At 39.9% G+C, this 24,316-nt stretch overlaps 1 protein-coding gene across 5 annotated transcripts in view; it reads left to right on the top strand.

Annotated features, from left to right (window-relative positions):
* SIN3A (SIN3 transcription regulator family member A) overlaps nt 1–24,316 on the top strand; it is a 71,382-nt gene that overhangs the window by 25,439 nt on the left and 21,627 nt on the right. For all 5 annotated transcript variants that reach the window (XM_068556034.1, XM_068556041.1, XM_068556018.1 and 2 more), the window contains exons 3-16: nt 620–796; nt 5,275–5,381; nt 6,051–6,333; nt 7,381–7,632; nt 8,208–8,360; nt 8,501–8,659; nt 10,567–10,656; nt 12,616–12,734; nt 13,318–13,528; nt 13,836–13,952; nt 16,346–16,584; nt 17,947–18,130; nt 19,198–19,771; nt 22,024–22,193. In XM_068556034.1, the coding sequence (XP_068412135.1) occupies nt 620–796; nt 5,275–5,381; nt 6,051–6,333; nt 7,381–7,632; nt 8,208–8,360; nt 8,501–8,659; nt 10,567–10,656; nt 12,616–12,734; nt 13,318–13,528; nt 13,836–13,952; nt 16,346–16,584; nt 17,947–18,130; nt 19,198–19,771; nt 22,024–22,193 (2,835 nt within the window). The remainder of the gene's footprint in view (nt 1–619; nt 797–5,274; nt 5,382–6,050; nt 6,334–7,380; nt 7,633–8,207; nt 8,361–8,500; nt 8,660–10,566; nt 10,657–12,615; nt 12,735–13,317; nt 13,529–13,835; nt 13,953–16,345; nt 16,585–17,946; nt 18,131–19,197; nt 19,772–22,023; nt 22,194–24,316) is intronic.

Raw genomic sequence — 24,316 nt, 5'->3', positions numbered from 1 at the left:
TACTGCTTTGTAATGTGCTTTTTAAAAAATTAGTTAAAAGTTTAAATCCATATGCAACACATTCAATACATTCAATTTATGGATTGTGAACATTTTTAAATGTTAAATGATATATATGCATCTATATCAGTGCTATTCAAACTGTGGTCCACAGATGGCTGATGTGAATACTTTCATACTAGTCTGTAATGAGATAAGTACAGAAATGGAGTGTGTTTAGAAACTTTTATAGCAATTGGACATTATAATTTTATATTTGTAAAACCTAGTAATGAAAATTATGGGCTTATGTATTTTTTATCTCACTTTTCTAGTAATTCATTTTTATTGTATTTTATAAAAGTAGTGGTCTATGATGGATTGGAATTTAAGAAAAAAGAAAAACTTGTCCTTTACCACAGATCGTTTGAGATGTGCTGAGCTATATAATTTTTAATAGCTGCAGAATTCTGTTGTAATCTGGGTGGGCTATAATTTATTTCACCAGTTCCCTTTTGTGGGAAATTTGAGTTTCTGATTATCTTTGTGTATGCAAAGGTATGTGTGCATGTTCTTTAGAGGCATCTGGGGAAGAATGCATAAAGCTTGAAGCTTCTTACCTGTATTTTGTCCATTCCAGGTTTCAGCCGTTCCACAGAGCTCCAGCAGTCATGGGCCCACCATAGCAGCAGTTCATAGCAGCCATCATCACCCAACAGCTGTGCAGCCCCATGGAGGCCAGGTGGTCCAGAGTCATGCTCATCCAGCTCCACCAGTTGCACCAGTGCAGGGACAGCAGCAGTTTCAGAGGCTCAAGGTGGTATTCAACTCCTTCCATTTCTCTCTTAGCAAGAAACATTGGCTTCAGCCTATTGGTAGTGGTGTTACAACTTTTAACAGTAGACTGGGGGGTTGAATCACAAGAAGTTTTACTTTGTTTTTGTTTTGAAACCTACTTAGATTTGCTGTCTTAGCACCAGTGCCTGATCCAGAAAATACATTCAAGAAATGTTTTTGGAATGTATGAATGCATGGTATTCAAACGTTCCAGGACTGAGGGGCTATTTTCGTATGAAATAAAGTCCATTTTTTGGATGCCTCCTTTTGAACTCTTAGTTCTTAGCGTGGAGTAAGGTTTTATTAACATACACATAGTTGGCTACAGTCCTGTATAGTTAATGGGCCTGGTATTATGGTTTAATCTTTTTATTCTTGTTTATGACTAGCTAAATTGGCTGGGATCATCAAGTCCATCCTTAGTAAAACACATGCTCCTTTGGGGGAACCTTTATGAAGTTTGGGAAAGGCTGTTATTGTGAATGAAGTGTCAGTGTTTTCATCTGATCTGCTGAGTATATGCTGTAGGTTTTCACCACTTTGAAATTCATGAGGCATCTGTGGAGAAGTGAAGCTTGTACTCCCAGCTAACCTTTTCTCTCTGTTGAGTGTTACTTTTCAAAACGTGTAATTGTGGTAACAAGTTTTCCAGATTTCATTTTCTTCTAGTTTTACATTTGTATAAAATTTAGAATCAAGTGCAAGAAATATAAAATTAAAGAACTATAAAGAGATAAGATGTTGGATCTTTTTTGGTCATACCAGACTAATTATATCGAGTAGCTTGTAAGTAGGAATGAACAGTATATCCTTGAAGTATGTATTTGTGTAGCAAATATTTCGGCCCTCTCTTTTCCTTGATACTTAATCTAGTTCTCCCTGACTCCTGCCCTCATTGGTTTGGGTTCTCGGGAACTGTAATATTGGCCTAAGGAAATTAAATGTTACATAAATAAAAAGCACACCAAAGCTAAGCTATATAGAGGGATTTTGTAAAATTTACTCTGTCTATATTAGCTTAAGTAATTAAGAGTTGATTATACATAAGCATAGTTCTTAAAGAGAGTACAAATTATTTGGGCCTGTAACTTTACTCTGGGCTCTGTCTTTGGGAAAATATTTGTAAGCTATATTGATGTTTTCCTTAAAACATTTTTACTCTCTGCTTGTAGAGTGTGGCTGTGTACCAAAATGTATTATTGCTATGGACTTAGCACTTCACCAAGTCCTGAAAATATTTTTTTTAAAGTTGGTTTGGTGTGACTTAATTCCATAGTAATACTGTATTCAGCAGTTAATACCTTAATGTTGCAAAAGAGCTTATAAACTTACTGTTAAACTAACAAAAAAATATATTTATTTCTATATCCCTTTTCCAGTCAGTCCTATCAAAGGCATAGCACCTATTTTATTCTCTTACCTCACTTGCGTATAAGTATATAGAGTGTGCTTTGTATGTTTTACAGAAGCTGTCAAGGAAGCATGAAAGGGCTTTAGAGTTGGGGTTATAGAGTGAGTCACAGGTAGAGTTAGGTCTTCTTGCTCTGTTCTTTTAGTTACAAGCTCTTGAATGTGATTCCTGGGCATAACTTGTTGAATTTCCTTTCTAATGAGGAGAGGTAAAATGCTTTCTTGTGCCTCCATGTAATTTCATTCAGTATTCGCACATTGCTTGCCATTTTTGGATCAGTCTTAAAATGCTTTATAAGCATTTGAATCAACTTCAATAAATCATTTATATTCTATAATAAGGAAGTGTTCAGTGAGAACACTTAGGTTATTTCAAGCATCAACATTGTCTATACTTTCTTTTTTGTCTTTGGCAGATTGATGACAAGGAAGATTTGAATAATTTGAGGCATGTTTGGTGTGATTTAGTTATTTGTTGAATGCCAGTAGCATACATATTTGGCACATATTTAGCAAGTTCTCTTTACAGTTGTTTGTGTTTGTCTCCCCAACAAGATTGTGGACTTTAGGAGGTTAAGGACCTTACTAATAAATGCCTGTTGAAGTGAGCCAGGAAAATTCATCAGCAGAATCTAAGAGCCTCCCCAAGTGCCTCCTTAAACTTGCAGCTTTCAAATGACTAGTTCCAAGTTGTTTTTTTCTAAGCTGTGATTCCTAGAACTGTATATGTGCTTTTATAAAGAGTTGTACTACACTTCAGGTAACTAGAGGATTTCCTCACTATTCTTACATGCAGGTTTCTATTTATAATGTAGGTGTCGTGCTGGCTTTTTTAAGTGTAGTGTTATTTTATAACTAATATTTAAACAGTGGTTCATTATGACCTGTACCTTTTTCTTCCAAACACACACACATCACATATAATTTCCTTCCTTCAGGTTTCAGCACTTTTTCCCTCTGTGTATTAATTATGTTATACCATAGAGTGCTTGTTTTTGTTTTTAATTTTTTGTGTATTTGTTTATTTTTGATAACTCCTCTGTTGTGACTGTGAATGCTATTCTTAAATATCTTCCAGAGTCTTTGTTTCTTCTGCAAACTTAGTGAGTTTTAAGTTCCATCAATTTGGTCATTAGTGAACCATTTTAATATGGAAAATTCTGAATATGAATTAAATAGTCCATTGAATTCCAACAAAAATTGTCAAGTTATTTCTAAACTACCGAAAGACCAACCATCAGATGAGTGGGTATTGACCAAGTATACACTCTCTGCTCTAGCAACACTGAAATGCTCTGATTAACCATGGCCATAGTGGAAGTTTGGGCAACTCTTGGAATACTGTTTAATGGCTTATTTGAACATGAATGTTCTATTTCACAATATATCACAAGAGTAGTGCTTATTAAATCAGATGTTTACTTGTGAAACTTTCCTAAACTTGATGTTTTATATAATTAAAAATAATCCCAGAGTATGTAAGGTACACCTAGTAGGCAGTTCCCTTAGATGTCTCCTGAGTAACTAAAACTTAAGCTGTTCTAAATCACATTCATAACTTCCTAGCCTTTCAAACTTGTTCCTCTTTGTGAATGCCCAAATAATTTATAATTTAGTGAATGCTCCCTCTCCCTTATCTCCCATGTCCCATCAGTCAGTCCCCAAACCCTGTTACTTCTATCTCCTAAAAAGCTTTTGAATCTGTCCAGTTCTCTCTTTTCCTTTGGTCAGTACTATAATTTACGCCACTCGTGTTCACACATGAGTTAGCCTTATACAATGACTGGTTTTACCTCCTTTTAATCTCTTCTGCCTTGCACCAACTCGTTCTCAACACTGTAACCAAATTGAGTATACTAAAGTGCAGATGATAAAAATCTAAATTGCTTTTTAAAAAATTATTTATTTATTTATTTATTTTTGGCTGTGTTGGGTCTTCTTTGCTGTGCGCGGGCTTTTTCTAGTTGTGGCGAGCGGGGGCTACCCTTTGTTGCGCGGGCTTCTCATTGTGGTGGCTTCTCTTGTTGCAGAGTATGGGCTCTAGGCTCACGGGCTTCAGTAGTTGTGGCTCGCCGGCTCTAGAGCGCAGGCTCAGTAGTTGTGGCGCATGGACTTAGTTGCTCCGCAGCATGTGGGATCTTCCCGGACCAGGGTTCAAACCCGTGTCCCCTGCGTTGGCAGGCAGATTCTTAACCACTGCGCCACCAGGGAAGACCTAAATTGCTTTTTAACAAGATTTACAAGACCTTTCAGGGTCTAGGTCCTGCATCCTCTCCTGTGTTATCTCTTTTCTCTCTTCCTACCGCCATTTCTCCTTTTCACCACAGATCCTCTAGCCAAACTGAACTGTTTTTAGTTTTCCAAATGTACCAGATGGTGTCCGGTCTGGGATGCTGCTTCCTCTGACTTTCTTCATGGGTCTTCACTTTTGCCAACTAGTACTCATCCTTAGGACTCGGTTTAGACACCACTTCTGGGGGAAGCCCTCCCTTATGTCCCCATAAGGTTTTTTTTTTTTAGTGTGTGGAGGGGTGCCCTTCCCATGTGCTCTCTGGGCATTCGGTGATTTCCCACTTGCCCCACAGTGTTATGATTCCCAACTGGATGTGAAATGAATTTCTGTAGAGCAGGGACCGTGGCTTATTTGTCACTGACTCCTTAGTACCTCACATTGGGCCTGGCCTGGCATGTTGTTGCTGCTTAGTAGATATTTGTGAAATGAATAAATGAACGAATAAGTGAATGATGTATTAATGTGACTATTCTTCACTAATAATGCTATGCAAAATTATCCAAAGCAAGGCTTCAGATTTTATGAGTTGATTTTTATTTTAAGCTTCAGTTTTATTACTGGTACACATACTAATTTTTAATATTTTTATGTATGTTTACTATATATTTCTATTTCATTTACTATGCTGATTTTATTTAGGCATAAATCATTTTTAAAAAAATAATTCTTGACTTTCTTTTTTTTGTTTTGTTTTTTGTTTTTTGTTTTTTTTTTTGACTTTCTTTTTATAACCTTGAGATTTATCCCTGCCTCAGGTGGAGGATGCACTATCCTATCTTGACCAAGTGAAGCTGCAATTTGGTAGTCAGCCTCAGGTCTACAATGATTTCCTTGACATCATGAAGGAATTTAAATCTCAGAGGTAAAAGATATACGCGGTTGTACTCAAGCTTTGTGCTTGTTATGTTGATTTTGGAAGGAGGATATAGCTTATTCTTATCTGCTGAAGGATAAAGGATGCTCTTTTGGGGGGGGTTTATGCTTTTATTTTCATGGGTTGTGCTTTTATATACTGCTTTATGAAAATTGCAGGCCCTAGACCTTTGTTTTCTGCATACTGGTAAGTTTTTCTTAAGTAAAATTTTTCTTAGTACTTAATCAGGGAAGTAAACCGGTAATGATTAGGCTACTTGCTTTTTGGATTGATTTAAGATACACTAATATTCTGGCGTGGTTCACTATTATAAAAGAGTAACTCGTCTGAACAATGTAGATAGATACATTATGATTTATACTGGTGTATCAGAGGTTGGATCTTCCATGGGAATTGAAGTTTTAAACTTACAGCCTGAGTATCTGCTTGATAGGACTGTTACCATGCATGAATGTATATTCTATTTAAATTGTGACCAAGCCTCTTTGATAATGAAGCTAAATGGCTTTGGAATTTCAGAGTTCTTTGTGTGTCATTAATTTTGTACTATTCAGGTTGATTTTTATTTTCCTGTGTAGAGAACCTAGTGGAATGTGATTTTTTTTCTTGCTAGGGTGCTTGTTAAGCTTGCCACTTTAATATTTGTTTTTTTATCAGCATCGACACTCCAGGAGTGATTAGTCGTGTGTCCCAGCTGTTCAAAGGCCACCCTGACTTGATCATGGGCTTCAATACCTTCTTGCCCCCTGGCTACAAGATTGAGGTGCAAACCAATGACATGGTGAATGTGACAACTCCTGGCCAGGTTCATCAGATTCCAACCCATGGCATCCAGCCCCAGCCTCAACCACCACCCCAACATCCTTCCCAGCCTTCAGCCCAGTCAGCCCCAGCTCCTGCCCAGCCAGCTCCTCAGCCCCCACCTGCCAAAGTCAGCAAGGTGAGCACTTGGAAAACTCTGCACTGTGTGAAATCCATCCCTAGAAAGCACCCTCCTTTGACATTTTCCCTTAGTATAAGACTTAGATAGATAACACAAGTTAAAATTTCAGTGGAGGAGATGGAGTAGTTGCATCCCTATAAAGTGGCTCACATTTACATACCACATATTTATATATCTGTTTAAATCAACACATCAACAACCTACAAGGACTCTTTTGCCCCCAACTTCTGCTTTTTGAACCCATGAGCGTCCCAACAGATGGCAGCTTTGTGTAGTAGTACTTGGATAGCACAGGCAGAAATGGTCATCTTATGATCAGATTACACTGTTCTCCGCACGGTCATCATTTTACAAAAGTTACTCCATTTACCAGATTAGGTCATATCAAGCTAAGCAGAAGATCTTGTTGATGATGATGATGATGGGGTGTTCTTAGTCTAGAACTGTATTGATACAGTAGTCACTAGTCACATATGTCTATATTTAAATTTAAATTAATTAAAATAAATTTTGTTTTTCAGTTGCACCAGCTACATTTCAAGTGCTCAGTAGCCTCATGTGGCTAGTGGCTATTGTGCAGGATAGTGCAAATAAGGAACATTTCCATCACCTCAGAGTTTTCTATTGGGCAGAGCTGATTTAGAAGACTTTTTTTTTATGTGAAGTTAACTGCAACAATTGAATTGTCTTTTTTGCTATTAAAGATCTATGTAGAATGAAGGTATTTTTTCCTCTTCTCTTTGCACCTGTTCAGCAAGTGAGCTTAAAAATTGCGTATGAAAATTCTTCCTTGTAGTTGGAGACATAGCCCACTTTTAAGGTTGTGTTTAGAAAACTGGAGACTGGAAGTTTTGTATTAGAATGTGTGAACCTCTACACTTCCCTCCCCTGCCCAGTGTGATTTGAGTTGGGCTAATGTGGCCTGGCCAGAGTGAATAAAGTATATATGTTGATCAGACACCTTGTTTCTCTTTACTTTGACCTTTCTTTCATATGTTAAACCATCTGTGTTCCTGAGGAGAATAAAGACTTTTTCCTTTTTAGCCTTCCCAACTGCAAGCACATACTCCAGCCAGTCAGCAGACTCCCCCACTCCCACCATATGCGTCCCCACGTTCTCCACCTGTCCAGCCTCATACACCAGTGACAATCTCGTTGGGAACAGCCCCGCCCTTGCAGAACAATCAACCTGTGGAGTTTAACCATGCCATCAACTATGTCAATAAGATCAAGAACAGGTTCCAGGGCCAACCAGACATCTACAAAGCGTTCCTGGAGATTTTGCACACATATCAGGTAAGACAGTTGCCCTTTCAACCTGTCTTAACCAGGTTGCCCTCCGGGGACAGCTAGTCCAAGAAGACTTGAATAACCATTATTGTGTCCACTAATTCTTACTGGAAATTAACCAGTTAGAAATTGTGATGTGTGTTTATAAAGCCAGTGTGATTTACCTGACTTTAATTGCCTTGTAGCAGCCGGTCAGGATTTTTAAAGTCACTGCTCTGTGAAATGAATGCTTATTTATCTGGAAAGTTTAAAGAATGATTTGGGTAATATAGTTAATCTACAATAGAAGGAGGAATTTCTCTAATATTTTGTGTTTTATCAGTTGGTAGTAGTCCCCTGAGCATTCACATATACTGTCCTGGTTTTCAAAAGGAATTGTCAGCCACTGTCTTCCACTCCTTTCTCAACTTCAAAGTTTGAAGCCAAAACAGGTGCTGAGAACATAGACTTTCCTCTTAAGTGCAACCCAAATAGATAACATACAAAGCCCCTACCAGACATCTCAGAAAGTGTGCAAAAGTGAGTCACTCAAAACAGTGGCCTTCTAATATGATCTCTTCCCATTTGCAATTTCCTATCAGAAAGAGCAGCGGAATGCCAAGGAAGCTGGAGGAAACTACACTCCAGCGTTGACTGAGCAGGAGGTGTATGCCCAGGTGGCTCGTCTTTTTAAAAATCAGGAAGATCTGTTGTCAGAGTTTGGACAGTTCCTACCAGATGCCAACAGCTCTGTGGTAAGTTTTATTTAGAACTACACTGTTGAGAATGGTTATCTTATATAAGTTAGGAAGCTGGAATCAGAAGGAGACTTTTTTCTAAATGAAACTTACTTGTTTTAATAAGAGCATTCATCTCTTTCATGTGTCTTAATTAGCTTTTAAGCAAAACAACTGCTGAGAAGGTCGATTCTGTGAGAAATGACCACGGAGGCACTGTGAAGAAACCTCAACTGAACAACAAGCCACAGAGGCCCAGCCAGAATGGCTGCCAGATCCGCAGGCACTCTGGAACGGGAGCCACCCCTCCAGTGAAGGTAAGAAGAGCGCAGCTGCTCATTTTGACTTTCCGGAGCAATACTAGTGGACAGAGCTCACGGGTTGACAGTTGGATCCTGGGTATTGGGAGTTAGTTGGTGTATGTCACAGAAACTCAATGCAAAGCTTTTTATCTGGCTTGTGAAGGAATGTTAGAATAGTGCTAATTGCTCAGATTACTGTACTTTTGAGTTCTTACTGGTTTTCTTTATATTTTCTCTCTTCTTTGCTGGTAGCTCGAATCTGTTTTTTTTGTTTCCTGCCAAGGGTTTCTGAGAATTAATTTTTCCTGCCTTGTGCTAAGAAAGAAGATTTTTAAGTTTGATAATTGTTTCCTAAACAAGTCAGTGGTCTCTGAGGTCCTCTTGTGAGTAAAGCACATATGCTGTGTGGGATCTCTTTGGTCTAGAGGCCTATCCTGTCCATGGTTCTTTGTTGGGTTGCCAGATCTTATCTGTATCATCTTAATCTCCAAGGAAGGACCTTTGGGCTGCAGCAGAGGGCGGTTGGTCTTCAACTCCTGTTAGTGACCTGTCACGTGATGTTTCTTGTTAGAGTAAACACTGATGGTCTGCCTACAGAAAGCTGAGCCCACTCCCTTCCTCTTTGACGTGGGGCAGCTGTGCTAGGGAGCGGGCTAGGTGTATATATTGAATGTTGCTTCAGTGAATCCTAAAGCTGTATGTAACACTGAAGAGATAGACGTGTAGGCGGAATTTAGTTAAAGAATAACAAAAGCTAGAGGAATTTCTAATGGTAAGAAGTAACTGGTAAATAAGCAAATATAACCACAAAGACTGACCTGTTAGGTGTTGTTGACACTTTTGAAGTACTATTGAAGAACTATTTTTCAGTGTTTATAATGGTTTCTCCTTTTGAAAGCAAGTTGAACATAGTAATAGGTTATATTTCTTCACTTTAGGAAGGAGTGTTATAGGAGTAGCAGGAATCAGGTCAGCAGATACAGGCCAATGTTAGTCTCCTCCCACACTGGATTACCCCCAGGTGGAAACCCTATATTGGGAGATTAGGATTCCCTATCTACCTTCTCCTTAGGCAGTGTAAGCAGAGGCTATGGCTCCTAAGAGAGTGTACTCCAACGTGGCAAAGGTAAACGTGCTGCTTCTCCAAACATTTGTGCATTTCTTCACAGGTAGTTGAGAGGTGGCTTTTTTAAAGTAAGATTTTTGCCTGGTAGTTACGTATGGCCCATTCATTTGCTTTGAAAGAGCAATCTTAAGTTGGTTTGAGTGGATATTGCTCACAAGGTGGTTATTCCTTCTGTTAGGAAAATAAACTGTTTTTTTTTAATGAATTTTTAAATTGAACGATTAAAAGGTAAAGGTTAAAGATAGATTTCTGTGTATTCCAGATATTTTTACAGCCTTTTCTGCCTCCACAGCTAGGAAGACAATGCAATGGCGTTAGGTTCCAAATAAAGTTACTTTTGGCCCATGGAAAAAAGTGAGGATATTAATTCTAATGTCACAGTAATGCTGTGACCATTTATAGAGAGAGTATTTGGGAAGTAGAATGATCTGTGAACCTCTGGAAAAAAAACTGACAGGCAATCTACAATAGCTAATCTAAAATAGAGAAGAGGAGTGGAAATTTTTTAGGATGTAAGGCAAGTCAGTGACTTGAATTCTCTCATTTGTTGCGAATGAGTAATCAGTGGTGGTCAGTGATGGAACCTTAGAACAGAGACGAAAATAAAATTCAGAGAGGGAATTCCCTGGTGGTCCAGTGGTTAGGACTCGGCCCTCTCACTGCCGGGGGCCCTGGTTGGGGAACTAAGATCCCAAAAGCCGAGAGGCTCGGCCAAAAAAAAACAAAAAGAAGAAAATAAAACCCAGAGAAACCCATTCTTTGAATCTTACATGTTTGTGTGTTTCCTTTTTTGCAGAAGAAACCCAAACTGCTCAGCCTCAAGGATTCTTCTATGGCAGATGCCAGCAAACATGGTGTAGGAACGGAATCATTATTTTTTGATAAGGTGAGTAATGAATGAATTGGATTTAAAATTAGCTACTAATGTCCAAAGAAAATCACCCTGTCCCCAAGAAGATTTTGTTTTAGAGGCATCAAGGTGATTAGGACTTTCTACTTTTTAATATAGTTTTCAAATTGTAGGTCCTTTCAGTCTGTAAGAACTATTAGCACAGCTGGAGAAATGGTAGCATTGTTTGCTTCAGTTTTGTGAAGTAGTTGCAGCAAAATACAGCATTTGCTATGGTGGAAGAAAGCTTTAAAAGAAATGCATGATATTACTCTTAAAAGATATCTGGAACTCCCTGTTGTAGCTATCCAGATCTGTATAGTGGGGAGTGTCAGTGCACCAATTGTTGAGGACTTAAGAAGACTTTTAACCTGATTGCTTGTGATACTTATTTTTGGTATCGCATATTGGGTTCATGGGAATTCTGATTTAACTGTGTTTTCAGAGCTCCCCAGGTGATTCTAATGAGCAGCCAGAGTTGAGATTACTGGTCTAAACGGTGTTGTGTGGTATGTGCCTGACTTCCTCCTTGGAGTCAACTTGATTAGCAGGCTACTTTCATCATGGTAGCTGGCAAACGTCAGACTTCTCACTGGCAGGAACCAGCCTGGATTGATCTGGTGGTGACTTAACCTGTCTTCCACCTCTGGGTTTTTGCAAAAGGGCAAATGATTTAGCATCTCCGTGATTGGTGCCTCCCGATTGCTCTCTGCCTGTGTGAGCTGTGCTGCAAAACAGTTAAGCATCCCTGGCTCTGACTTGAACCATTTCTGAGGGCAACCTGGGCACTTGGTGCTTTTGAGGCAAATGTAGAAGTCCAGGTCACAACCAACAAATGGCAAGGAAAGGGTGAGGGACGGGGGACCGAGTAAGTTAATTTTTAAAAGAGTGGTGGTATTTTTTTGGTCATTTTTGAAGTACTTATTTCTTAGAGATACATACTGAAGTGTGTGTAGATGAAAAGTCTGGAGTTTGCTTTAAAATTCAGTGGTGGGGGAAATGGGCATAGATGAAACAAAATTTACTATGTATTGATCACTGCGACTGGGTGAGTACAAGAGGTTCATTAAGACTATTCTGCTTTTGTATATGTTTACAAGTTAATAAAAATTAAAAGTAAATATTCATCATTTGCTCTGAAGGTACACATTCGGTATAGTGTCTACTGATTGATCGTTACGAAAAGTATATGCGAGCCTGGAGAAGGGGTTTTTGATAAACTGCTTGGCTTGGTGTGAGGGTCTCCACCCCCCACAATACTAAGTACATATCTATATATGAAATTAAAAGTCCAGATTGCTCATCTAGCCAGGCTAGTATTACTTTGTGCCATTTTTTTTTAGCATTTTGGATATTAAAATTCTCAATATTATAAATGGAGAAAGGAAAAGAATCAGGTCAGAGGACAAAAGTACCTTATTTTAAAAGGTCATTTATTCAGGATTACCAGAGTTCGAAAAGAGTGTTGTCAAAGATTCTTGCTGTACATACCTGTTAGGAGAGGCAATAAAAGCTTGGGTAACTCTGATATGGTCCAGAGAATCAGGCATGTGAGACGGTGAATGTCTTCTTTACTCCAGGATCTGTTTTTCAGAATTTTTATTATGGAAAACTTTAAACATGTGAAATTAAAGTGAACAGTAAAATGACTCCTCATGCCACCGCCATCCAACCTCAGCGGTTCTCAACTCCTAGCCGGTGTACTTGTTTCATGTGTACTTTTACTCTTATTTGGGGACAAATCTCAGATAATGTATTATTTCATCCATAAGTATTTTACTAAGTTTCCTTTTTAAATGATACCTTTTTTCAAACATAGCATTAACACATCTAAGAAAACCAACATTGATTCCTTAATATTGTCAAATACAGTTCAAATTTCCCCAGTCTTTTAAAAGCAGTCCAGGATCTCTTGATTCCTTGCTTAATTATTTTTCTTTCGGCTGTCTCCATAAGGTCCGAAAGGCTCTGCGGAGTGCAGAGGCCTATGAAAATTTCCTGCGCTGTCTTGTTATCTTTAACCAGGAGGTGATCTCTCGGGCGGAGCTTGTGCAGTTAGTCTCTCCGTTCCTGGGGTAAGTGGAGTCAGGAGCTTAGCCCTGATGTGTGATATGGAGGTGAAATAAAACTTAGTTTGTGGGAGTATGTGATAGGCAAAATTATTTTGATTGTGGTGGGTCAGTTGACTCATAAAATGTCAGTGTCAAGAGACTCCTCTGGGAAGTCTTCTAGTTCAACTTTGGAGATGAAAAAATAGTCAGAGAGGGCATTGGCCAAGACTAGTGGTCTCCTGATCCCCTGACCAATGTTGGAGGTTTTATAGAGACCAGTCTCTTCCAGGGTTCTAGAATCTTGACTTTGACAACCTAAGAATTATCTGAACATTGAAGCAATATGCCTGATTAGAAAATGGCTCGTTATTGCCTAGTTTTGGTACAGTTCTTCCATTACCACCTTAACTGGTCTTAGAGCACTCTATAAGAAAAGGAGAAGCCAAGTATTCAGAAGCACTGCTTCTTAGGCAGGAAATAATAATTGTCATTGGAATTTGTCCAATGGTAGTAGAGTTCTGAGCCAACACCAGATAGTGGTAGTCACACCTCAGGATTACTGCATCATGCTTCTAATTGCTCACCAATTTTTGGTTTGATTCTTCAGGAAATTCCCAGAATTGTTTAATTGGTTTAAAAACTTTCTGGGCTATAAGGAGTCTGTACATCTGGAAACCTTTCCAAAGGAACGAGCCACAGAGGGCATTGCCATGGAGATAGATTATGCCTCTTGTAAACGGTTGGGCTCCAGCTATCGAGCCCTACCAAAGAGTTACCAGCAGCCCAAGTGTACAGGACGGACTCCTCTCTGTAAAGAGGTAAGGCCTTCCCGAGAAGGGATCAGCCCTGAATCCGCAGCTTCCTCCAGAAGGGAGTGGTACCTGGGATGGAGAATTTACATGAATGAGGAAATCAAAATGCTTTTCTGTCTTTTTTCAAAAGAAAATGTTTTATACCTTTATTGAGAACCTTTTTCTTACTATCTTTTTAAACTTGCTAAAGGTGAAACTTGTAATGTTAACTGTTTCTTCCCTCCCCTAAAGTTTTGTCTTTCTTATTGAGAACGCTGAATCACCAAAAAACTTTGTTACACTTTTGTTTCCATTTCTCTTCTTTTACCCAAAGGTTTTAAATGATACCTGGGTTTCCTTCCCCTCCTGGTCTGAGGACTCCACCTTTGTTAGTTCCAAGAAAACTCAGTATGAAGAACATATCTATCGTTGTGAAGATGAACGTTTTGAGGTACAAGCTCCTTTATCATTTGTAGTTTGGGGAAATGGGAGATTTGGAACGAAAAGATATCTTAAATACCTACCTGGGAGGGTTGGTTTTTTAAGACAAAGGAGCGAGAGGCTCACGTTCTTCTGTGGTAAATGCTTATTGTATTTACCATGTTTTACGACTTTGTCAAATGTATTAGTAATATTTTTATGACAAATGTGACTTACCCTTTGTAACTGAAATTATCCATTGATGGCTGAATAATACTCCTTTGAATTTTCAATAACATTTTAAAGGTTATTGTGTCTACATGGTATATAAAATCAGTATCTTTAGACCTAGTGGGCTTTCTTGCAGCTGTTTTAAATTATTTATCTTAAAGTGTGTATTATTTTTAGCAGGTATCTTAAAATGGTTAGCAAACCAGCTCTCCTGTGAGAACTGGAACTCCTCTTTCATATTTCTGATATTGATTTGGCTCCATTTGAAAGAAAGTAGAGTTAGGGACTTTATTTTAAAGTAGTTGGGAAGGGAAGAGCTGGAGTGAAGCAATGAGCTGGTAGAGATCCCCAATACCAGGAGTGGGAGTACTGAAAATGGACTCAATTCTCAGTGTGTTTAAATGTCTAGTTCACTGATACCAACAAAAATGGAATGTTAAATGTGTCTTGAGACGTAAAATTACGTGCATCCTATTTAATGTATTTATTATATAAAACCGACTGCCCCTGCTCATTCATATGGATGGGAGATATTTTGCTCCTTTTTAAATCCATACTGATTTAGCTCTCTGCCAATTATCCCCCTTCACACTTGCTTCATCTGTTTCTGGCATGTTTTGAATGAAGAGCCCCATGTTGCTTGGCCACTGGCAGGCGGTTGGCCATCTCTGCCCCAGTGTTTATGAGGAGCTTCAACCATTTGCAGAAAACTCAATCGTGACAGATGTTAACTTCTATAGAAAGTTTTATCAAGCTAAAGAAAGCATTTCTTTTTTACCTATGTTTAGTAAGTTTAGATGATGTGTGAGAAAGCAGAGACTGGCCTCTGTTTTTGACAGGATATTCCTATTCTCGACTAGTATGCCTGCAAATGAGAGGCAACAGCCTCATTTCCCACTTGTTATTACAGGAGTGAAGACGCAAGAAATGTGTGTGTGTGTGCATATGCACATGCTTAGGATTGGATGGGATGGACTAGTTTGAATCCTTTATACATCAGGATGGGTTAACATTCCTGCAATACAGACAACCCCCAAATCTCAGTGGCTTAAAAAAATAGATTTATTTCTTCATCATACTACATATGCATGATGTTTAGCAGGAGATTCTGCTCATCAGAATTACATGGGGACCTAGGCTGACAGAATGCCACCATCTTGAACAGTGCCAGTGACTAGAGGGAAAAAGAGCTCCGATGGATCTTGCACCCTTAAATGCTCTAGCCTAGAAGTAATAGACATTACTTTGACTCACCTGTGCAAAACTCATTTGCCAGAACTAGTTGCATGGCCCTATCTAATCACAAGGGAGCCAGGAAGTTCAATCCATCATTTATCCATAACTGGGGAGAAGGGGGACCAGAAATATTTGACAAAATGACTGCCATAGTCCTGAAACTACAAAAATTAGGAAGCACACAGACATTTGGTCATAGACCCTTGAGACTGCTCATTTACTTCATTTTCTGTTTCTCATCTGGAGAATTTTGTGTTAAGCCTTGGAAAAAAGTTAACTCAAAGGTTGCTAGTCATATCCTTAACCAGGTCAGGCTAAGCCCTTGCCAGAAAATAAAATGCGAGAAATGCAGTAAGAATTTAAATGGTTACCCACAGATACGACATTGAAGCCTGTAAGGAATGATAGCCACTGCTCTTATTATTACTAGATGTGGAACAAGGCTATTAAATATTTAAACATTTCAAGTTACCCTGAAAAACCTTACTCATGAGACTGATTGGTAATCTTGAATGGTCTTTTTGGGATTTCGTTGTAGTGGTTGTTACTGTTTGTAACATCTTAGTAATTCATGAAAGTTCAGGGGAAACTGTCTGTAAGGTTGCCTCCTATTAGGTCCCTCTGGTGTGGGGGCTGGGGGCCAGTAGTCCTAAGTAAAGCACACTGGTGGTGGTACAAGTATTAAGTACTGCTTAGCCATCATTTATTGGATGTTTGTTGCGTGTCTGGCATCGTGCTAAATCCTTTACGTGGATTGTACTGTTAAATCCAGAAAACAACCTTATGAGAGTAGGTGGTGTTATCCCTGTTTTACCTATAAGGACACAGAGTTTTATATGGCTATGGTATGGCAGAGCCAGGATTCAAATCCAAGGAGTTTGACTTCTTCTACCTTATACTCCTGACAGCTATTCTGTTCTGGTTGGGGTCCTGAGCATACTTTGTCTTTTTCTTTAGCTTGATGTAGTTTTAGAGACCAATCTGGCAACGATCCGGGTTCTGGAAGCAATACAGAAGAAGCTTTCCCGCTTGTCTGCTGAGGAACAAGCCAAATTTCGCTTGGACAACACCCTCGGGGGCACATCAGAAGTCATCCATCGAAAAGCCCTCCAAAGGATATATGCTGATAAAGCAGCTGACATCATTGATGGTCTGAGGAAGAACCCCTCCATTGCCGTCCCAATTGTCCTTAAAAGGTACCTGAGTGAATATGCCCTTCATGCTTCAGTGTGCTTCTTGACAGATGTAGTGTCCATTAAATAAGATTCTCCTTTTCGACTTGGTTATCCCATGAGACCTCCATTTCTCCCCAACCCTGGTTGTAGGAAATCAGGTGGAGTGTCGGGTAGTGGAGCTTCCCGATGGGGTTCTGTGTTACTAACAGTAGAGAACAAACCTTTAAAGTCCATAGTGGAATGCTCTGTGTGTTTGAGGTAATATTTTAAAATAGAGAAAAGAACAAAGAAGAAAACAGCCACCCATGTTCCTGCCACTCAGTACTAACCAATGTTCACATCTTTGTTTTTTAATAAGAAAAATCACTTTGTCTTTGTAAAATTGATATGTGTTATTTAAAAAGACTTATTAGCTTGCCATTTTTACCAAGAATGCCTTCTTTCTCCTAACAAAACTTCAGCCTGAGGTATAGAGGGGCTGTTGAACCCACCTAGGTATCAAGGCTAGGTATCAAGGAGGAGGCCAAGGCTGAGGCCCAGGCTCCTCCAAGCACATGGCACTGTGTACTACACTATGAATCCCAGCTAAGATTCATAGGGGCCTCCTTCTGTATCACCTGGTGAAACCTGCTGCACAGTGCACAAGTGCCCAGATTTTATTGTTCCTCCCTAGTGTTCTCCTCAAGAGCTGGCACAAGCTGTTCCTCTCCTTGCCAGTAGCATTTAACTTTTGTCTTTGAGATGGAGGATATTCTTCAGTTCTAGTGCTGGTTTTGATCTTACTCTCCTCTCTTCTAGAGTATCAGGATCAGTTGTTCTCATTAGAATTTCCAAACTGTGTCCAGAGGAACATTATTGTGCAAGTTCTCTGCTCTTAGACTTTTGCATTTACATTAGCATAATAAACGTTCTCAGAAGTCCTATAGCAAAGAAACTTGTTTCAGTTTGTTTTAGCTGGCCAAGGAAGAGAACCTCCTTTTCTAGGGTATTCTGTGGAATATTGTTTGAGAAATAATTATTCTTGGGAAGATTTCTGACTTTGGGACAAATTACTTCCCCAAAGTAAGTCCTGAATGAGTAATTTTCTCATATGTCAGAGTTGAAGACTGGTTTGAATAAAATTTACCCCAAAGTTGCCAACAGTTTTGACAGATCTGCTATATCTTTTGACCTTCGAAATAAAATAAACTTGACATATTTCTTACTTCTAAACCCGTATGAGATTAGGTGCTGTTATCCTTATTTTACTGATAAGGAAACAGTCTTATATGGCTAATATGGCAGAGCCAGGATTCCAGTGCAGGATTCCAATATGACTCCCTACCTTAAAATTCCCTCATCTGGATTCCCATGTCTTGTTGTTTCCACCTTCCACCCCACTAGGTTGAAGATGAAAGAGGAAGAATGGCGAGAAGCTCAGAGAGGCTTTAACAAGGTGTGGAGAGAGCAAAATGAGAAATACTACTTGAAATCTCTGGACCACCAAGGCATCAACTTTAAACAAAATGACACCAAGGTGCTAAGGTCTAAGAGCTTACTCAACGAGATTGAGAGTATCTATGATGAGGTGAGCTGGAGGTCTCTACATCTGTGAGAAGTCCCCAGCCTGTATGTTCAGCATAGCTTTTACTGCTGCACATTACCTTTGTTATATGAACGTGAGACCCTCCAAAACTTGTTGATTCTTGCTGCATAGCATAGACTTCTATTCCCGATTCTACCATTTTAAATCTAAGCCTCACTGAGCTGTTTTACTAGTTTCCCATCCTGGTTTCAGTTCATCCCCACTACCCCCATCTCCCACTTCTCTCCCTATCTGTTTCCTTCCAACAGTACCTTATATTCCTTCGTGTAGCCCATCTTAACTTCCCACAGCTTAAAATACTATCATTGATCCCCAGACTTTTTTTTTTTTTGGCCGCACTGTGTGGCTTGTGGGATTTTAGTTCCTCGAAGCTGGGCCCTCCACACTGAGAGTGCGGAGTCCTAACCACTGGACCGCCAGAGAACTCCCCCGAGACTCTTCCTAATCCTTGTTTATTCGGCATCCTTACCAGGATTATATAGAGTACTGGGAGCTAGGATACAGAGATGAATAAGAAATTAATCCTGCTTTCTTTGAGCTCACAGTCTTAGGGGATGGTTAGAAACAAATACAGTGTGATTGAGAATTCCTAGAAGTGGTGTGATCTTGAATTTGAAAAAACTTTGTATTATGAAACTATCAAACATACACAAAAGGGGAGAGAATAGTAAAATGAGCTCTTACATAAACTTAATCACCTCTATTTTGCCAATTTTGTTGTATCTGCCACCTTCCACACTCCCACCCCAGAAGGATTTTAAAGTAAATCCTAGACTTCATATCGTATCCTCCATGAACACTAATCCGGAATTTTAAAAGATGGTCCCAGTTCTGTCCCATTGTCTCTTATGAGTCTTCAGTGTCTGGAAGGCACCAATCATTTTGGTATCAAACCACAACTCGCACACTGTCTTTTTGTTTCTGGAAGTTTTGGATTGAAAAATAATGGCCACTGTGGTTAATAGAAAGTACTGCTGGTGTAGTCTCATAGGTCTGTTTGTTGTTTCTGTAGGTATGTTGCATAATACTTTGTCTCTCTCTCCTGTTAGAGGCAAGAGCAGGCTACGGAAGAAAATGCTGGTGTACCTGTTGGCCCACACCTCTCACTTGCCTATGAAGACAAACAGATTCTGGAAGATGCTGCTGCTCTGATTATCCACCATGTGAAGAGGCAGACAGGCATTCAGAAGGAGGACAAATATAAAATCAAGCAAATCATGCATCATTTTATTCCAGATCTGCTCTTTGCTCAGAGAGGTGATCTCTCAGATGTGGAGGAAGAGGAAGAAGAAGAGATGGATGTAGATGAAGCCACAGGGGCGGCTAAGAAGCACAATGGTGTTGGGGGCAGTCCCCCTAAGTCCAAGCTACTGTTTAGTAACACAGCAGCTCAGAAGTTAAGAGGGATGGATGAAGTATACAACCTCTTCTATGTTAATAATAACTGGTATATCTTTATGCGACTGCACCAGATACTCTGCTTGAGGCTGCTGCGGATTTGTTCCCAAGCTGAACGGCAAATTGAAGAAGAAAACCGAGAGAGAGAGTGGGAACGGGAAGTGTTGGGCATAAAGCGAGACAAGAGTGACAGCCCCGCCATCCAGCTACGTCTCAAAGAACCTAGTGAGTGCTTAGATTGTCGGTCTACAGAAGATGTGAGGGATTGGGGACCTCAGGGCCTAGTTAGACTCAGGACTGCTTTCTTTTATACATAGAGTACAGGCAGGCCTTAGAGGCTGGCTAGGTTCAAATCCTAGCACCGCAATTTACTGGTTGTGTGACCTTACTTAAACTCTGTGAACCTGTTTATCTGTAAAATGGAGGTACTACTTGTCTCTTGGGGTTGTTGGGACAATTGGAGGAATATACGCGAAGCACCCTGTGCACTGCTTGGATCATGGACACTCAGTAGCTGGTACTGTGGACACCAGGGAAGTGGGTGTCAGTTACTGTCAGTTTCCCAAATGGCAGATATCTGGGTTATTGCAAAGTGTTTGAAAGGACAGAGACGTGACTCAAACATCATAGTTGGTTTCACTCCATGACAGAACATAAATTCCTAGTTGTTCATGCCTGAGACAGATGCAGAAGAGGAGATGGGGACTCAAGAGATGGTTTGAGACAGCAGAACAGGCAGAACAGGAATGAAGATAGAAGACTCAGGAAAAGGAAAATAAATGAGGATTAAGGAAGCCACCATATCCTCTAAGTAATTCTATGCTGCTTGCTTCTAGATATCTCTTCAGGTCATAAGTTAGGTACTTAAGCTGTGAGCCAAAAGCTTTTTTGTGAAGACTTTCTTGTGTGCTCTTTAGGAAATAGCCAGTCTTTGGAGTGAATTATCCTTTCTTTTCTTTTCTTTTTTTTTAAAAAAACTGTTATTGGTGTAAGAAGCCCATTTGAAGCCCTGGCCTTCTATCTGTTGAAGAGCTAATGAACCTGGGAATTAATTCTAAAAGCCTTTATCTGGATTAATACTAGCTTGAGAGACTTCAGTATAGTGATTCCATCTGCTTGGGTAGAAATGAGACAGAAGATGGCCTAATCCTGGCTTGACCATTGACTTAACCTGGTTTGAGGCTTACAGTTTGTTCTTGAGTAATAATGTCAAGCCTCACACTGATCGTGGGTCATGTGGTTTGCTGCGCTAATAGCACTCAAAGCTTTATTCTGACATGAAAGCATTTTTTCACGGCAGTAGCACAGCCCGTTCTTATGCTGTGGATCTGAACAAGGTAATGTTCTGTAATGAAACTCAAGCCAGTTGCTTCTTTTAAACAGTAGTTGTCCTGTTTAACCTGTCTTGAATGAATCCATCACGCTTGAGATAATTGCAAATGGACTCAGCTTTTGCTCTCAGCCTTTTTTCCCCTATATTTTACAAAGAGGTAACTAAATGTCAAAGACAAAGAGTTCTTGTTGTAATTTTTTTTCATTTCAGTGAACTTTTTATTGAAGTGCAACACATATACAGAAAAGTATACACGTCCGAATTGTGTAGCTCAGCGAATTTTTACAAAGCAAACACACCTGATAAGCAGCACCCTGATCAAGAAACAGAACATAACCAGTAGCCCCGTCGTGCCACAGTCTTGATTGCCAGCGCTGGAGATCAGAGTTGCCTGTTTTTGAGCTTTATGTAAATGGGTCTTATTTTAGTAAACTAAAGGCGGAGTCCTTTCACCTTTCCTTGTGCACTCTGCTAGTTGCCAGACGTCTCTGTAACAACTGATAAGATTCCAGCTGGTGGTTGAAGTGATTCATATGCAGCAAGTACAGATCATTTAATGTAATTTGTGAAGTACAATATTGGGAATCCATTTTTAAACAAAAGGACTTTGACAAATGCAGATCACTTCATTATTCATAGAAGATTTAATTTGCACTCCTCTTTTTCTGTTCCCGAGGGGTTTCCCAGTGCTAGAGTATGGTTCCGTCTGCCTTTTCTCTTCAGCCCTTGATGCTCCGTTGAAAGAGCTGTATGAGCAGGCGATCCACGTGAGGGATGCCCTTTGCAGGCTGCGAGAGCAGGTTCCTCTCTTAGCAGGGGAGCCAAGAACTTTTTGAAGAAACTTCTTCCCTGGGATATTTTGCTCTCCTGTCACGCATAGTCAGGCCATACTGTAAATAAGTGTTTTTCAGGCACGGTCAGTCGGGGTGTTAGAAGCCGCTGTTAAAGTTGCATGGTCACTCTCCTTTAATAGACAGTGCTGGGGGTTGTAGCCACCTGTCAGATCCCATCTCTCTGCAGCAGACTAAACACCTAGGGTTTGTTCTGTTAAGTGCTCTTTAGGCCAGCTGTGGGATTTGCCCTGCCTTCTCTTCCGATCTTTTCTTAGCAGGGTAAGGCCTCATCTCTCCCATCTCTCCCACAGTGGATGTTGATGTAGAAGATTATTACCCAGCTTTCCTGGATATGGTGCGGAGCCTGCTGGATGGCAACATAGACTCTTCACAGTATGAAGATTCACTGAGAGAGATGTTTACCATTCATGCCTACATTGCCTTTACCATGGACAAACTCATCCAGAGCATTGTCAGACAGGTGAGGGCATGGCGGAGGCTAGGGTTGGTGAGGGAGAAAGTCTACAGATGGATTCAGGAAAGAGAAAAGGCAAGATTTCTGTTGGGAAAGGAAAGTCAGTTTCCTCATATAATGATGTTTATGAACTCATGGTTCTGTAGAGGGGAGGGAGAGGTTAATGTGATGTGATGTCGGATTTCTCCTGTTAACAGAGTGGGAGTACTTCAGCCATGTGGTTGACTCCTTTGCTTTGCTCAGTGGGCCCTGGGAGTATGAGCCTACCTGAGACCTGATGTTTTACCCCCAGCACTGGTCCTGACCCCCTGCCCTACCCTCCCAGCTCTTACGTCGGGTACCAGGCGTGAGCTCCGTTTCCTCTTCCGTAGGTGTTGGTAATTCTATGGACTTTCCTTATTTAACATTTTTTTTTACAGGAAGGGTTTCATACAACATCTTTTATAATACTCTGTCCACCTCACTATCTGAGATTCCCTCTGAGTTAGATTTGTAGTTGCTTTTGTGGTTTATTCTTGTGGCACCCTGGGAGTTTGTAAATATGTTGTTCTTTACAACAATAATTTTACAGCAAGTAACATGTAATAGGTTTCCATTCCTTTGTCTTTAGTTCTGAACTTTTGAAGGGATCAGAGTCTGTTGTTAGTGCACCACTTTCTTTAAAGTGAAAACTTTTAAAAAGAAAATTCTAACTCTAGAGTCCACACCACTACTGTGGAAAGAAAAGCTTGTTGCTCAGTGTTTTCCTCAGATAAAATATGGAATCCTTCACAAAGTACTCATGCTTTTGCCTTGAATTTAGAAGGATGCATGGCTCTGCACCCCTCTCACAGGGTCTACTCAGAGTCAAGGAATGTTGCGTCACATGACTGAATCTTGGCATCTTCACAAAAGTTGTCAGGCAGAGAGCTGAAAGTTGAAGAGGTTATTAGGCCTTCCCTTAAGGGGTCTTTATGGTGATGGACAGAAATCTTTACATGTATACAATCAGCTAGGGTCATAATTTTTGAGAGACTAATGCCTGTTAATGTCCCCTAGATTTACATAAAAGACTTCAGTTACCATGTGCTTATGTTTCTGTTTACAGGTTTGCTGTTGCTACAGCTAGAAGTAAAGTCTTTCATACTACCAGTACAACTTTAAAAATCTAATACAACCAGCTTATTTATTTTTTTTATAAGCCCAAGTTTGGTTTTCTAAACAATAGATGCAATTAATCCATTTACTAGAAGCACCTGGTTATGATTTTGAGTCAATAATATGTAAGGTCCAATCTTTTTTTTATGGAGACAGGTTTTATCCAGAAATCTGAATCCAGTGTTTTTAAAACATGTTTATGCTTCTCAGCTTAACTCCTGAATTGGAGGCATAACATTTCTTACTCTCCTTATCTCCTTTGCTGTTCTCCCAGAGTTCATTGCTGACTGGAGGTGGAACATATATTTCAAGGTCAAACCATATATTTATCTCACTTTTCTAGACTAGTTTAAGAGGGGTTTGTCTTAAGAATACAATAGGCAGTCTCACAGACATCTGGCGTGGGACTCAAAATATGGCCAGACCATCTGGGGTTAGACTGGGGAGGTTTTTTTCCCCTCTCCTGCATGCCTCCTTTCTGGACATCTCCCCCATCCTCATGCTTCTCTCTTCAGATGAACACTCAGCACGTACTCAAGGCTTCTCCAGCACCTGAGGCTTTCACTTGCCATGGCAGTGCCTCTGGCCCTGGCATTACCAACCTTTCCATCCAGGTGCTCCTCTGTAAAAAGTCTACCAGACACACTCATTGTGTCATTTCAGTTTAGCAGGAGAGAGAATCTGACCAGCCTAGCGTGGGGTTGAGAGTTGCCTAGTTGTCCCTGGATTTATAATGCTGCCCTTTCCAAAGACTAGAAGGGGCCAGATATCCAAGAAGAGGGTGTGGATAGGAAGTCGGTGACGTGGTCTCCTTTTACAGGAAGGTATAAAGAAGAGGTATCTACATGATAGAGACCATGCTTTGGACATGCATTGCTTTTTTTCTCTCTTAAACACTGTATTTTAAGCTTTCCCCCATATTATCAAGTTATCATAAGCATTATTTTAATGGTCACATTAAAAGCCGTTGTATAGACTAATTGTAATTTAAC

Source organism: Eschrichtius robustus, chromosome 1, assembly GCF_028021215.1.
Source record: "Eschrichtius robustus isolate mEscRob2 chromosome 1, mEscRob2.pri, whole genome shotgun sequence".
NCBI lineage: Eukaryota > Metazoa > Chordata > Mammalia > Artiodactyla > Eschrichtiidae > Eschrichtius > Eschrichtius robustus.
The sequence above is the reverse complement of the archived record's forward strand: the minus strand, read 5'-3'. Positions and strand labels throughout refer to the sequence as shown.